The 15783-nt window shown below is 38.9% G+C and overlaps 1 protein-coding gene across 8 annotated transcripts in view; it reads right to left on the bottom strand.

The window, feature by feature from the left end:
• Tbck (TBC1 domain containing kinase) overlaps nt 1–15783 on the bottom strand; it is a 221309-nt gene that overhangs the window by 34175 nt on the left and 171351 nt on the right. Inside the window, exon 26 of one of the 8 annotated variants that reach the window (XM_021245449.2) lies at nt 520–13975. The exons of the other annotated variants lie outside the window; for them this stretch is intronic. Coding sequence (XP_021101108.1) covers nt 13913–13975 — 63 coding nt within the window. The 3' untranslated portion in view covers nt 520–13912. Of the gene's footprint in view, nt 1–519; nt 13976–15783 lie in introns of those variants that run through there. 8 annotated transcript variants of the gene reach the window in all.

Here is a 15783-nt window from a genome sequence, read left to right as displayed (position 1 = left end):
TTCCTCTCCTAACACTCAACTGTGGCTTCCTTCATCTCGCAGAACAGCTCTCTGCCAGCTGTGGCATGCTAATTCCAGGTTGGGAGAAAAGCTGCTACTGGCTTGGAAATCACTTCTTGTTTTAAACACCCTTAGAGGTAAAGGCAACCCCTTTACTGTCTTCTGCAAGCGTCTCTACTACTGTCTGACCAAGAACTGAAGGGCACAGATGAACTGGTGGGACAGGCTCAACAAATCAAACCCTAGAATCTGTGGTAACGGCAATTCTTCTATCCATGTTTTTAAATTCCATATATGAGTGCTATCATGCAACATTTGTCTTTCTGTGCCTGGCTTATTTCACTAAACATGGTCTCCAGTATCATCTATATTGTTATTAATGAGAGAACCCCATTTTTAAGGCTGAATAATACTTCACCATATAATATACCACATTTTCTTTGTCCATCGATTTACGAACACTGAGGTTGTTTTATAGTTGTAGCAAATGGGGCATGAACATGGGCATGCAGATGTCTCTTAGACATGTTGATTTTATTTTCTTTGGCTATTAACACATAGGAGTGGAACTGCTAGACCAAATGGTAGGTCTACATTTAATTTTTTGAGGAACTTCCACTGTTTTCCACAATAGTAGTACTAATTTACATTCCCACCAACTATGCAAGGACTCTCTTTTCTCCACATCCTTCCCAACACTTGTTACCAATAGCTGTTTTTTTTTTTTTTTTAGTGTATTAAATTCTTTTATTGGTACACTGTAGGTATACAACACAATTACATTTCTCATTGGGAATTGTACCTTTACATAATGCATCTTGGTTCTTATTTTTTCCCCATTCCTAGCCCTCCCTTCACCCCCTCCACCCTTCCCTATTTACAAAGACTTTATTTCCACTTTTTCCATTGCTCATCATTTTTCCTTTCCCTTCTTTCCTTTCCCCTGCCCCTCCCACTTCCCCTACCCCTTTGGACCTTTTCTTCCTATTTTACATTATCGATTATTCATTCTAATCATTGGTATATTTTAGGTATTCAATATAATGACATTCATCATTGGAAATTTGCACCTTTACATAGTCTCTCTTGGTTCTTATTTTTCACCATGGCCCAGCCCTCCCTTCAACCCCTCCAGTCCTATTTACAAAGATTTTGTTCCTATTTTCCATTTTCTCATATTAATCCCATTCCCTTCTGTCCCTTCCCCTAGCCCTCCCACTTCCTCCCCCTTTGCCCCTTTTCTTCCTATTTCACATTACCTATTATACATTTAGTCCTTACTGACACTTTCAGTTTCTCACACCAGAGAAACTATTCAGTATTTACACATGTGTGTCCTATTTATTTCACTTAAGAGTATTGCCTCAATGTGCATCCACTTAGCTATAAATGTCTCTAATTTCTCATTTCTTATGGCTGAGTAGTACTCCATTTTATAAAAAAAAAACACATTTTCTTTATCCAGTCTCCAGTTGATGGGCATTTGGGCTGTTTCCAAGTTTTAGCTATTACAAACTGTGCTGCTATGAACATGGGCTCACATATATCACTGTGGCATGATTCTTTTAATTCTTTGGGGAAGATCCCCAGCAGGGGAATAGCTGGGTCAAATGGACTTCCAGTCCTAGTTCTTTGAGGTATCTCCATACTGATTTCCACAGTGGTTGCACCAGTCTACACTCCCACCAGCAGTGGAGCAGGGTTCCTTTTTTCCCCACAGCCCCACCAGCATTTGTTATTGGTTGATTTCATGATAGCACACATTCTTTCTGGAGTGAAGTGGAATCTCAGCATTGTTTTCATTTGCATCTCTTGAATGACCAGTGATGTTGAACATTTTTTCATGTATTTATTTGCTATTTCTACTTCTTTGTCTGAGAAATATCCGTTCATTTCAGATGCCCATTTTTGGATTGGGTCTTTAAATTTGGGAGGTCTGATCTTTTTAAATTCTTTATAGATTCGAGATAGTAGACCTTTGTCTGAGGAAGAGCAGGTGAAGATTTTTTCCCACATTGTGGGTTGTCTCTTCACACTGCTGGTGGTTTCTCTTGCTGTGCAGAAGCCTTTTAATAAGAAGGGATCCCACTTGTTGATGGTTTGTGCTAGTTCACGGGCAACTGAGGTTTTGTTCATAAAATCTTTTCCTACACCGATGTCTTCAAGGGTTCTACCTAACCTCTGTTCCAACTGGTTCAGAGTTTCTATTTTAATACTTAGATCTTTAATCCATTTTGATTTTAGTTTAGTGCATGGTGAGAGATACAGGTCTAGTTTTAATCTCTGGCAAGTTGAAGCCCAATTTTTCCAGCACCATTTATTAAAGAGGCTATCTTTCCTCCAGTGAGGGTGTTCGGCTCCTTTATCAAAGATGAGATGGCTGAGTGTGTCTGGCATTGTTTCTGCATCTTCTAATCTGTTCCACTGGTCCTCAAGTCTGTTTCTTTGCCAGTACCATGCTGTTTTTATCACAGTAGCTTTGTAGTATAGTTGCAGGTTGGGGATTGTGATACCCCCTGCCATGTCTCTGTTACCTAGAATTGCTTTTGCTCTTCTGGGTCTCTTCTTGTTCCAAATGAATTTTTGGATTGTTTTCTCAAGGTCCATGAAGTATGCTGCTGGGATCTCAATTGGAATTACATTAAATCTATATAGCAATTTTGGAAGTATGGCCATTTTCACTATATTAATCCTTCCTACCCAGGAGCAGGGGATGTCTGTCCATTTTCTGATATCATCTTCAATGTCTCTTTTCAGAGTGCCATAATTTTCAGAGAAGAGGTCTTTGATTTCTTTCATTAGGATGATTCCTAGGTATTTCAGTTTTTTGGATGCTACCAATAGCTGTTCTTACTGCAGTAAGATGATTTCTCATGGTGGTTTTAGTTTGCATTTACCTGATGATTAGTGATTTTGAACATTTTTCCATATACCTATATATTGAGCATTAGTGTGTCATCTTTTTAGAAATGTCTATTTAGGTCTATTGCAAATTTTTCAATGAGGTTATTTTGCCATTAAGTTTTTGGCATTTTGTAATCTTCAGAATATTTACCCCTGTCAAATGTATAGTTTCTAAACATTTTCTCACATCAGTAGGCTGTATCTTCACTCTGTTGTTTCTTTTGCTATACAGAAGTTTTAAAATTTGATATTAATTCCACTTGTCTATTTTTGGTTTTGCTTGTTTTTGTCCCTGATCCAAAAAGTCTTGGTCCACTCCAATCTCAAGTGTTTCTTCTGTTTTCAGAGTTTAGTGTGTTACATTTAAGACTGCAATCTATTTTGAGTTGATTTTTGTACGTATTGATAGGAGTCTAGTTTCATTCTTATGCATATGGATGTCCAATTTTCCCAGCACTGTTTACTGATGTCCTTTCTCCTGTGCATATCTTTTAGTTCTATGAAGAAAGTCATTGTTTTTTTTTTTTGGTACTGGGGATTGAACTCAGGACCTTGTGCTTGCAAGGCAGGTGGTGGAACCACTGAGCTAAATCCTCAGCCCATCACTGGTGTTTTGATAGGTATTGCATTGCTTTGGGTAGTAGAGACATTTTAGCAATGTTGGTTTTTCCAATCTAATTTTCATAGAAAGATCTTTCATCTTTGATTAAACTTACCCCTAGGTTTTTCATTTTTATGGCTTTTGTAAATGGTATTGCATCACTGATTTTTATTTTTAGTAATTTGTTATTGGTGTATGGCAACACGACTGATTTCTACATGTTGATTTTGTATCTTGCAAGTTTACTAAATGAATTTATAAGTTTAGTAGTTTTGTGGTGGAGTTTTGGGGGTTTTCTATATAAGACCATGTCAGTTGCAAACACTGACAGTTTGGTTTCTTTTTTTCCAATTTTGGATGCCTTTTATTTTATTCTCTTGCTTGATCTCTCTGGCTTGGGCTTCCAGCACTATGTTGAATAAAAGTGGTAAAAGTAGGCATCCTTTTTTTTTTTTTCCAGATCTTAGACAGAAAGCATTTAGCTTATCCCTATTCAATATAATGCTAGCCATTGGCTTATTGTTAATGGCCTTTGCTATGTTTATCACGAAACGATGCTGAATTTATCAAATGCCTTTTCTGCAACTGTTGAGATAAGCATATAGATTTGACCTTTCTTCTGTTGATGTGCTATATCACATTTATTGAGTTGCTGATAACAAATAATCCTTACATCTGTGGGATGAATCCCACTTAATTATCATCTTAGTTACTTTGTTTGTTGCTGGGACAAAGTAGCTGACACTCACAGGTTAAAGGAGAAAAAGTCTATTTTGGCTCACAGTTTGTAAAGGTTTCAGTCCACAGTCAGCGGCACGGCAGAGGGGCATAGCAGAGGAGAAACAGTCTGTGACAGGGCAGGCAGAAGCAAGCAGCAGCATCTCTCTCTCTCCCTTTTATCCCATCCAGGCTACAAGCCTTTGGGGCTTTGGGTGATGCGAAGCACACTCAGTGTGGGCCTTCCCATTATCCACACCCAGAACTATGCTAAGCCAATCAATGGACTAATTCAGTCACCACATCCTTAATCTATATTTACACACTCTTAACCCCCATTCAAGAACCCTAGATCCAGCCAGCTCTGAAAAGCCCCACCTATGAGTGCCGAGGCTTTGGGGGCACTTCTAGATACAAGCCATAATAATTATGGTGAATGATATTTTTAATGTGCTGCTAGATTTGTTTGCTAATATTTTGTGAGGATTTTTGCATCTATTCTCATCAAGTACATTTGTGTATTTGTCTTTGGTTTTCTTTTTTGTTGTTGTTATATCTTTATCTGGTTTTGATGTCAAGGGGATATTGCTGGCCTTGTAGAATGTGTAGGGAAGAATTCCTTCCCCTTCTATACTTTTGGAATATTTTAAGGAGAATTGGTATTAGGTTTTTTAAATGTAAACATAATTCAGCATTGAAACCATTTGGTCCTAGGCTTTTCCACGATGGGAGACTTTATATGACTGATTCAATCTTGTTACGTTTTGCCATTTTATTTAGGCTACTTCTTTGATTCAGTAGATGTTTGTACCTAGGAATTTGTTTCTTTTAGGTTATCAAATTTATCGGGATATAGTTGATCACAACAATCTCTAATGATCCTTTGTATTTTTGTGGTTTCAGTTGTATTTTTCCCTTTTCATCTCTGATTTTTTTTTCTTTATCTTAGTCCAATTAACAGTTTCTCTAGTTTATTTTCTTGAAGAATCAGCTTTTAATTTTATTGACCATTTGTCTTTTTAAAAAAAATTATTTCTTTCTGCTCTGGTCTCTATTCTTTCCTTCTATTAATTTTGGATTTGGTATATTCTTTTTTTTTTTTTTTTGGTACCAGGGATGGAACTCGGGTCCTTAGGATTTGGTTTATTCTTTAGATTGATATTTTTCTTTGTGTGATGTAGGCATTGTTATAAACTTGTCTCTCATTACTGCCTTTTTGTATCCCATAGTTTTTGGAATATCATGTCTCCATTTTCATTTGTCTCAAGAAAGTTTTAAATTTCCTTCCTTTTTCTTTTAAAAAGTTCCTGGGCCCCAGCGGGGTCCCGGCTGCAGGGAACCTGACGATCCAGCCTGTGCCCCAGCAGCGATCCACTGGGACCCCCCGCCCACTCCTCTGGCCTTTGGGCTATACTGCCACCTGGTTCCACACTACAAAGACACAGAGGACACCAGACCACCATACTGGATAAGTTGGAGGGATCATCACCTCCCATCAGAACTGGGACTATCTTCAGGGGAAGGGCAGCTGCAACCTGAAGTACAGCCTTTCAGAGTTCAACCCTGTAGGAGGACAGGGAGCTCAACTCAGGAACTGAAGCTAGAAATCTGCCTGAATTTTACAGGTCTGCAACTGGCTTGCTGAGACATTGACTTATAACTGCACACTGCTGCCCACGTTGTCTATTGTGACAGCAGAGACATACCCTGAAGGAGGCCCTTCATTTTTATCTTTTGCTATTTTCAAAATTATTATTAGTATTAGTTTTTGCTCTAATTTTTAATTTTTATTTTTCTTTTCTTTTCAAATTTTTATCTCTTTGTTCTTTTTTTTCTCTTTTCTCTCTCTCTCACTCGCTCCCTTGCTGTCCCACATTGTTCTGCATCTCCCTTTGTGTTCCTGTTCTGGCCCTAATTCATATTTCCTCTTCATTATTCTTTTCTTCTCTTGCCTATGTTCTCTGGCCTCACTGCTAACCTTCCCTTATCCTTCTACCTACCTATTCCTCCTTCCTCAACTCTTTCTAACTCCCCATCCCAAAGGGTAAAGTTGTTATATTGAAGAGCTTATTCACTATAAACATATGTTGGGTTGGTCCTCTATTTTGATTTAATTCACACAGTTAAAGGTGATAGATTAATAAAGACCACAAGGTGTCATTTTCTAAGCTGGGCTTGATGCTATGGTGTTGCTAAATGTATCACTTGGGCTAAGGTGCTGTGATTGATCTAATCAGTTGTCATTCCTGGTATAATGAAAATGAGATAGCCTCAGAGTTATTGGAGACTCAAAACCTAAAGATCAGTTATATCTGGAAGATACCTCTGAGAAGCACTCATTCCATAAGGGTTCTAACTACAAGCAAAAAAGATACTTACAATTAGAAACTTTGAAGTATCAACCCAGGAAATAAACCAAAGACAGTACCAGAAACAAAAATGAGAAGACAGTTAAACAAGGCACAAACTCAGACTTCCACCCCACAAAAGGCAAATTCTGGGGGAAACGAGGTGGAAAAGTCTGATAATCAACCACTTGGAGACCCTGAACTGATAGCACAGAAGTAAAAAAACAGATGAATGAGGCTCTAGAAATGTTCAAAGCAGAAATAATCTCCCAGATAACTAGAGGTTGTGAGCAGAGTGAAAGACATGATTAGAGGCTCTAGAACAGAAACTGACAAAAAAAAAAAAAAATAGATGAGCTCAGAAACATGCTGGAAGCCATGGATACCCAGCATAAGAAAGAAATGGAATCCATGAAACAGATTCAAACAGATATTCAGGAGATTAAAAACTCCACTGAAAGTATTCACAGCAGTTTAAGGGAATGTGAAGATAGAATATCAGATATGGAAGAAAGGATTGCAGTTAATGACCATGAGAACAGAGATTTCTTCAAATTAGTAAGGGACCACGAGAAATCAATCCAGCAGCTGCTAGATGATGCAAAGAAGAATAACATATGACTAATAGGAGTGCACGAAAAAGCAGGAGAAAGTACAATTGACATAAAAACCTGTTCACAGAAGTAATAGTAGAAAACTTCCCAGACAGAGGTAGAGAATTGGACATAGAGATAAGTGAGGCACATAGAACTCCAACACAATCAAAAAAAATCTACACCTAGACATATAATTGTCAAGATCCCAGAAACCCAACAGAAGAACAAAATCCTACAGGCAGTTAGAGAAAAGAAACTCATCACCTAGAAAGGAAAACCCATCAGAATCACAGCAGACTTCTCAACACAAACCCTCAAGTCAAGGAGAGCCTGGAGTGAAATATTTCAAGCCCTAAAAGAAAATAAATTCCAACCTAGACTGCTGTATCCTGCAAAATTATCTTTAAAAATCAATGGGGAAATTAGATACTTCCACGACAAAGAACACCTGAGAAATTCATGAACAGCAAACCAGGGCTCCAAACAATTCTAAACAATATCCTAAAAAAAGACAAATGAAGGTCAAAACTCCATGAGGCCCAACAGAGGGAAGCCACCAGGCAAGGTAAGAAACTAAAGGGAAAGGGGGAAAAATAAATAAAAGAGCCAACAAAAGTAAAACATCATGACAAGGATGAATCAATATCTATCAATTATAACCATCACTGTTAATGGCCTCAATTCACCAATCAAAAGAAACAGACTGGCAGAATGGATTAAGAACCAAAATCCAACAATATGCTATATACAAGAAACACATCTAACTCAAAAAGACATTCATAGACCGAAAGTAAAAAGATAGAAAACAATTCTTCATGCTACAGGAACCCAGAAAAAAGCAGGGGTAACAATCTTATTTGCAGACAAAGTAGATCTCAAATCAAAACTAATTAAGAGAGACAAAGATGGTCACTACATCCTTGTGAAGGGAACAATCCAAGAGGAAGACATGACAATCATAAATATATATGCACCAAATATGAATGCCCCCAACTATACAAAACAAATATTAATGGACATGAAAAATCAAATAAGCACTAACACAATTGTAGTGGGGGACCTCAATACCCCACTATCACAAATAGATCATCTAGACAAAAAGTTAACGAAATTCTAGAACTGAACCAAGTCATTGAACAAATGGACTTAATAGATGTTTACAGAGTGTTCCAACTCACAAAATCAGAATACACATTCTTTTCAGCTGCACACGGGTCATTCTCCAGAATAGACCACATGCTAGCTTATAGGACATTTCTAAGTAAATGTAAAAGAATTGAAGTTACCCCCTGTATATTATCAGACCATCGTGTAATAAAATTGGAGATCAATAACATAAGAAGCCACAAAACCCCCACAAACACATGGAAACTGAGTAACACCCTTCTGGAACAACCAATGAGTCACAGAAGAAATTAAAGAAGAAATTAAACAGTTTCTACAAGTAAATGATAATGCCAGTACAACATACAGGAATCTATGGGACACAATGAAAGCAGTTCTACGAGGGAAATTCATAGCAGTGAATGCCCATATTAGGAAAACAGAGAAAACTCAGATAACCTAATGCAGAACCTCAAGCTCCTAGAAAAAGAAGAGCATAACAAATCCAAAGCTCGTACAAGAGAGGAAATTATAAAGATCAAAGCAGAAATCAATGCAATGGAGACTAAGAGAACAATACAAAAAAATCAAAGAGTTGGTTTTTCTAAAGAATAAAATCGATAAACCTTTAGCCAACCTTATCAGAAAAAAGGAAAGAAAAGGCTCAAATACATGCAATTAAGAATGAAAAAGGTGAAGTCACAACACATCCAACAGAAATCCAGAGGGTCATCAATACCTACTTTGAGAACAGAAGAAATGGGCAGATTCCTAGATACATATGAATTGCCAAAGTTAAATGAAGAAGATATAGAAATTCTAAATACCCCAATTACAATGAGTGAAGCTGAAAATGTAATAAAAAATTTACCAACAAAGAAAAGCCCAGGTCCTAATGGCTTTACTGCTGAATTCTACAAGACATTTAAAGAAGAACTATTACCATTACTCTTTAAACTCATCAAGGAAATTGAAAGGGAAGCAATACTTCCAAATTCATTCCTGGAAGCAAGTGTTACTTTGATTCCAAAACCAGGGAAAGACCCAACCCAAAAAGAGAACTACAGGCCAATCTCCTAATGAAAAAGGAAAAGACTTCATGAACAAAACCTCAGTAGCATGGGAACTAGCACAAAGAATCAACAACTGGGATCTCATCTTATTAAAAAGCTTCTGCACTGCAAAGGAAACCACCAACAGGGCTAATAGACAACCTACACTGTGGGGAAAAATTTTTAGCAGCTGTACCTCAGACAAAGGACTACTATCTAGAATATATAAAGAACTGAAAAAACTCAGACCCCGCCATGGGCCAGGGATTTAGCTCAATGGTTCCGCCGCCTGCCTTGCAAGCGCAAGGACCCAAGTTCGATCCCCGGTACCAAAAAAAAAAAAAAAAAAATCAGACCCCTCAAATTCAAAGACCCAGTTCAAAAGTGGGCATCTGAAATGAGCAGACATTTCTCAGAACAAGAAGTAAAAGCAGCAAATATATATATGAAAAAATGTTCAACATCCCTGGTCATTAGAGAGATGCAGATGAAAACAACACTAAGATTCCACCTCACCCCAGAAAGAATGGCTATCAAGAAATCAACCAATAACAAATGCTGGCAGGAGTGTGGGGAGAAAGGAACCCTTCTCCATTGCTGGTGGGAGTGCAGGCTGGCGCAGCCACTGTGGAAATCAGTATGAAGACACCTCAAAGAACTAGGACTAGAGGTCCCATGTGACCCAGCTATTCCCCCTGCTGGGTATTTTCCCAAAAGAATTAGAAGAATCATACCACATAGAGATATATGTGCACCCATGTTTATAGTGGCCCAGTTTGCAATAGCTAAAGCTTGGAAGCAGCCTAAGTGCCCATCAACTGGAAACTGGATAAAGATGTGGTTTTTGTGTAAAATGGAGTCCTCCTCAGCCATAAAGAATGAGAAACTAGAGACATTTATAGCTAAATGGATGCATATTGAGGCCATACTCTTAAGTGAAATAAATAGGACACGTGTAAATACTGAATAGTTTCTCTAGTGTGAGAAACTGATAGTGTAAATAAGGGTTAAAATGATTCAAATGAATAATTGATAATTTGAAATAGGAAAAAAGGTCCAAAGAGGTAGGGGTGAGGGAGGAGAAGGGGAAAGGAAAGAAGGGAAAGGAAAAATTATAAGAAAAAAAATGGAAATGATGTCTATGTAAATAAAGAAGGGTGGAGGGGGTGAAGGGCGCACAGGTAATGGGGAGAAAATAAGAAGCAAGATACATCATGTATAGGTACAAGCACCCAATGATAAATGTAAACGTATTGTATACCTAAAATGTACCAATAAAAGAACTTAAGAAAAAAAAGAAAGTTCCTGGGCCGGTGATTTAGCTCAGTGGCACCGTGCCTGTCTCCCTCGAAAGCATAAGGTTCTGAGTTTGATCCCTGGTACCAAAAAAAAAAAAAAAGGTAAGTTGCTTAATTTCCATGTATTTGCATAGTGTTCAAAGTTTTTCTTGCTATTAATTTCTAGTTTTATTGCACTATGATCAGGAAAGATACTGGATCTTTCAATTTTTAAAAATTTGCTGAGATTAGTTTACGCCCTTTCATATGATCTTTCAGGAGCATGTTCCATGTGCTGAAGCAAAAACTGTGAATTCAGCAGCCATTGGATGGAAGACTCAGTAGATGATTGTTGATTTTCTGTTAGGATAAGCAGTCCAGCACTGAAAAACAGGGTATTACAGTCCCTGACATTATTGGTCACTGGTCTGTTTCTTCCTTAAGGTAGTCTCATGTTTGCTTTATATAGCTGCTATTCTGCTATGGGTCTGTACATTTAGAACTGTTACTTCCTTTTGCTGGATCCAACCCTATACCCTTATATGATGATCTTGTCCCTTTTTACCCCTTTACCTTAAAGTCTATTTTATTTGATACAGGTTTGGCTAGTTCTGCTTTCTTTTGGACTGCATTTGCACACACTATCTTATTCCATTTCTTCCCTTTTATTCTACATTTGTATTTAGAGGTGAAGTGGGATTCTTGTAGGCAACATAGTTTTTTCTTTATCAATTCAGTTTTTCTATGCCTTTTAGAGAATTTAATCCATATAAATCAAGGTTATTACTGATATAAAAATTCTTATGATAGCCACTTTGTAACTTGTTCTTCAGCCCTGCTGTAGCTCCTTTCTCCCCCCTTACAGACTGCTTCTGTGGCTGAGTGATTAACTCCCATCCTGTGTTTTGATTATTACTTCTGCACTGTCTGCTACAGATTTGGGCTTGACGCTTACCATGAGGGTTATAGAAAACATCTTTTGATTATAAAAGTCTATTTTGAAATGGTAACAACTGAATATGATTGTAAAAATAAGTATAGACACAAGCAAAAAAGAATGAGAGAATACTCCACTTGTATTTTACATTCCTCCTTACACTTGTTTTTGATAGCACATTCTCTTTTGATACCGACATCCTCTTAACACAAAGTAGTTATTCTTTTTAATAATTTTGGTTTCTAGTCTTCTTACTGAAGACTGGCATATGTACCATGCTCATATTAAAACACCTTGAATTTCTTCGTGTAATTACTCTTAGCAGTGAGTTTTATATCTTCCCATGTTTTCTTCGTACTCATTAACATCTTTTTTCTCAGTTTGAATAACTTACATCAGCAATTCTTGTAGAGGATAAATTCTCTCATCTTTGTTTGTAAAGGTCAGCTTTGCTAGATGCAGTATTCTTGATTGGTAGCTTATTCCTTTAATACTGTGAGAATCTCATGCCATTCTCTCCTGGCCTATAAGGTATCTGCTGAGAAGTTGGCTGTCAGCCAAACTGAGACATGTGCATGTGCTATTTGTTTCTTTTAATCTTCATCTTTTACTTGCGAGACTTGACTATGTCTTGGGGCATATCTTTGTTGAATTAAATTTGACTATTCACCTCTGACTTTCTTGTACTTGGATATTTGTATCCTTTGGGTTGGGAAAACTTTCTGTCATTATTTCTTTGAGTAAGCTTTGGCATTCTCAATTTTTTCCTGAACCCCAATAACCTGAATATTTGCTCTTTTAAAACTGTTCCAAAATTTCAGTAAGCTTTCTTCATTCCTTTTCATTTTTTTTTCTCCTCTGGTTGAGTATTTTCAAATAGCCTATCTTCGAGCTCACAAATTCTTTCTTCTGCTTGATCTGTCCTGCTACTGATGTCTTCTAAATCAGCAGTTTTAAATTCTCTCATACTGATTTCTATCTGGTCAGTTTCTGGCACCTTAGAGTATTAAGTGAGGTCATGGTTTTCTCAATGCTCTTGATGTTTGTTGGCATCGAACATCTTCTTGGCATTAAAGGATTAGGTTTTTAGTCCGATCTTTCAAATCTGGCTTTGTTTGTGCCTCGCTTTCCAGAAATTCTAAGCAGGATGTTTATTTTAGTGAACCTGTACTCACTGCCACTCCTTTCAGCACTGAACGGCAGTCAGGTCCAGATTTTCTGGGAGTCTGCTATTTGTATGTTGTCACTGATGCAGTATTAGAGGGTAGTCCAAGTTCAGGTTGGTGTGCTGTTCAGAATGAACCAGGAGAGCTCCAAGAAAGTGAAGACTGTTCCCATAAACTTCTTCCTAGGGCTGGCATACATCCAGATGCCTCCTTAGTAATTAGGGTTTATGACCAGCTCTAGGTGGTATCAAAATGAAGGGACCAGCCCTAGGCTTCTGTCACGGCTGTAGCCACCTGTGCCCCAGCTTGCTAAGACCAGTACAATACTGAGAAGCGTAGGGCCCAGGCCCACACTATGGGTTATGTTACTGAGGTGCCTCTGTGGCCTAACACTGGTACCATCAGCATAGGCAATGCTAGCTGAAGGGAGGTCAGTGACTGGGGCTGCAAGCCTTCTCTGGACACTGGAGGTGTTCAGAAGCTTCATGTGTGGCAAGTCTGGGGCTGCGGCCTTTGGGTTCTGCCCAGTGTTAGGTTCAGGGCACAGTTTTGTCTACCACCCCATCCTGCCCCTGGCCAGTGAGGCCCGGTGCCCTTCTGTGCTGACTGGAGTTGAAGTGTTGTTGAAGAGGCTGATCACATGCAGGCCAGGCCTATGCTTGGTCATGCCTGAGTCTCTCAGTCTCAGGGGTGCATGGAAGCCCACGCCACAGTTCACCGTGATGCAGGCTGTCACGTGAGTTCACCCCACTGGCATGCCCGGTGCTGGGGCAGTCCTAGTGCTCTGCCTGCGAGCACTGACCTGCTGTGTTCCCTGGAGTTGGTGGTGGATACAATACCTTGGACACCGTGCTGATAGCACGCCGAGACACATTTAAGAGCTGCAGGGGCCTGCACTGTCTTGGAGGGTGTCCTGGGCCCTCTCCATGGGTGGAAATAATGCAGGGCAAATCTCAAGTCTATCCTCCCTGCACACAGGTCTCTGCCTGATGCCACACCTAGTCTGTGACCTCTGCGACCAGGTGACCTGTGCAGGGGCCTTCATTTCTAACAGATGCCATGTCTCACTGGGTTGGGGCTGGCACTGAGCTCCAGGACAAAGCTCTGTGCTAGCTTTCATGCCTCTAGTGAGTGGGGTCTTGCTCCTTGGTTGTGGGAGGAATGATGGAGCCTGTCAGCTGCCTGGCCTAGTTCAGATCCAATGGCTCCATCAGCAGGTATTGGCCTTGCAGTAGAGGTCATGGGCTTTGGTTTCACCACAGTGAGCTTGGTCCTAGGTTTCAAGTATAAGGCCTGAACTTAATCCATTCTCCTTCTCCCAAGCAGGAGGTTTATTTCAGGTCCTGCTTTTTTATTATGGGAAAAACTACTGTGTTCTATGAAAACTCAGAAAACATTTTTTTAAAAAAATGGAAGTGGCAGGATTCAGACTCAGAGGACTCAAGTGCTCACTGAATTAAGAGGATGGCCTGTCCAAGTCATACAGACTCATCTTTCAACCTTGGCTCAAACACAGGCAAATTAGATAAACTTTGGAACTTTCGATTCAGGGTTTTTTTTTTTTAGGTTCAAATCTAGGGCTGTAAGAAGTATAGAATGATTCCTCCCTCATGGAATTATTATGAAGAATAAAATGAGATGATATATATATATAGTATACCACAGTGCCTGGCATGTAAAGACTAATCCATAATTGGTACTATGATAGCTAAGACTTCTAAAGCTGTATATTACTAGGAACCTAGAAATATGTAACTTTCAATAGTATTTCTGTGGAAAGACAGTATTGCTATGTACTCTCATTGAAAACAGACATTTTTCGTTAGAACAATATGGCAATATAGATTAGGGTACCAGTAGCAGTATAGTGGTAGTAGTAAAGTACTAATAATTTAATATACATCAAAATAATATACACACCATAACTATAAAATGTTCTCACTGTCTTGAAATTAGAGTGGTCAGTCTTTAGATGGCTGTCAGATACTAGATATAATTACGTAAGAGTGTATTTTAGGACATAACTAATACTCAGATACTTCTCTACTATGATCAGTCAAGACAAATCATCAAGACTGATCTTCATTTAACATCCAAAGTGAATGCTACTATTAGCCCTGGACTGCTGAAACAAAGATTTTCGGACACTTAAAATGGCCTATACCAAAAAGTTTTAAAGTCATCATCTGACTGCATTTTTAGTAATCACATACAGTTTGCTCAGTTCATGCAGACATAAGGATAAGGAAATACATGTATTGGAAGGGAATGTTCATCTCCACTCCTAACCTTCGTGAGGAAACTTTCCTAAGCATGTTTCTGACTTTTCTTGTCCTTTTAGTCACTCTACCCTGGGAAGTAGAGAGACTTATGAGTACGTTTGGCAAGATGTAGCCTTGTCCTTCCTTCTTGAGAAAAAGGCCTGTACTCGTTCAAAACTGCTCAGCTCTAGGTATGTTCTCTGTGTACAGCTAGGTATTTTTGTTTTGTCTTGGTCTGTTTGGTTTTCATTTTAAGCTCTGGTCTTTGACCTGTCCTTTATTTAAAAAGTTGCATTTTTTGGCTTCTGCTTTTTTTGGTACTGGGGATTGAACTCGGGTCCTTGTGCCTGCGCAGCAGGTGGCAAAACCACTGAGCTAAATCCCCAGACCACCTCTGCTTTATTTTTAACCTGCTTAGAATACCAGATGGAGAGGGAGGGCATCTGATTGTTTCATGTATCTTCATACCTGAAAGGTGACATCATGTCTGACTTTTCTTAATCAAAGTGTTGAGCCTCTAGTAAACAAAAGTTCCAAATCCTACAAAGTCCATCTGACCAGCTTTCAGAGCCTATATTCTTCCCTTAGTAGAGTGGATTCTTGACTTACAAACTCAATTCCTCCTGAGGGCTGATTGTAATTGAAGTTGGTCAATGAAGGCTCAGGTTCCTCTCCACAGCCTTCAAAGTCTCTCTCCTGCACACAGGCAGATCTTGGTGTCCTTAGAGAGACACTGGCCCAGGGTTTCTCAGTGAGCCCCACCTGGGAGAGGATGCTGTCATGTTCCTTCCAGAACTCTTTAAGGGATAATCTGTATCTG

This window comes from Heterocephalus glaber, unplaced genomic scaffold (assembly GCF_053883595.1).
Source record: "Heterocephalus glaber isolate CG9 unplaced genomic scaffold, H.glaber_assembly_v1.0 deba00001688, whole genome shotgun sequence".
NCBI lineage: Eukaryota > Metazoa > Chordata > Mammalia > Rodentia > Bathyergidae > Heterocephalus > Heterocephalus glaber.
The sequence above is the reverse complement of the archived record's forward strand: the minus strand, read 5'-3'. Positions and strand labels throughout refer to the sequence as shown.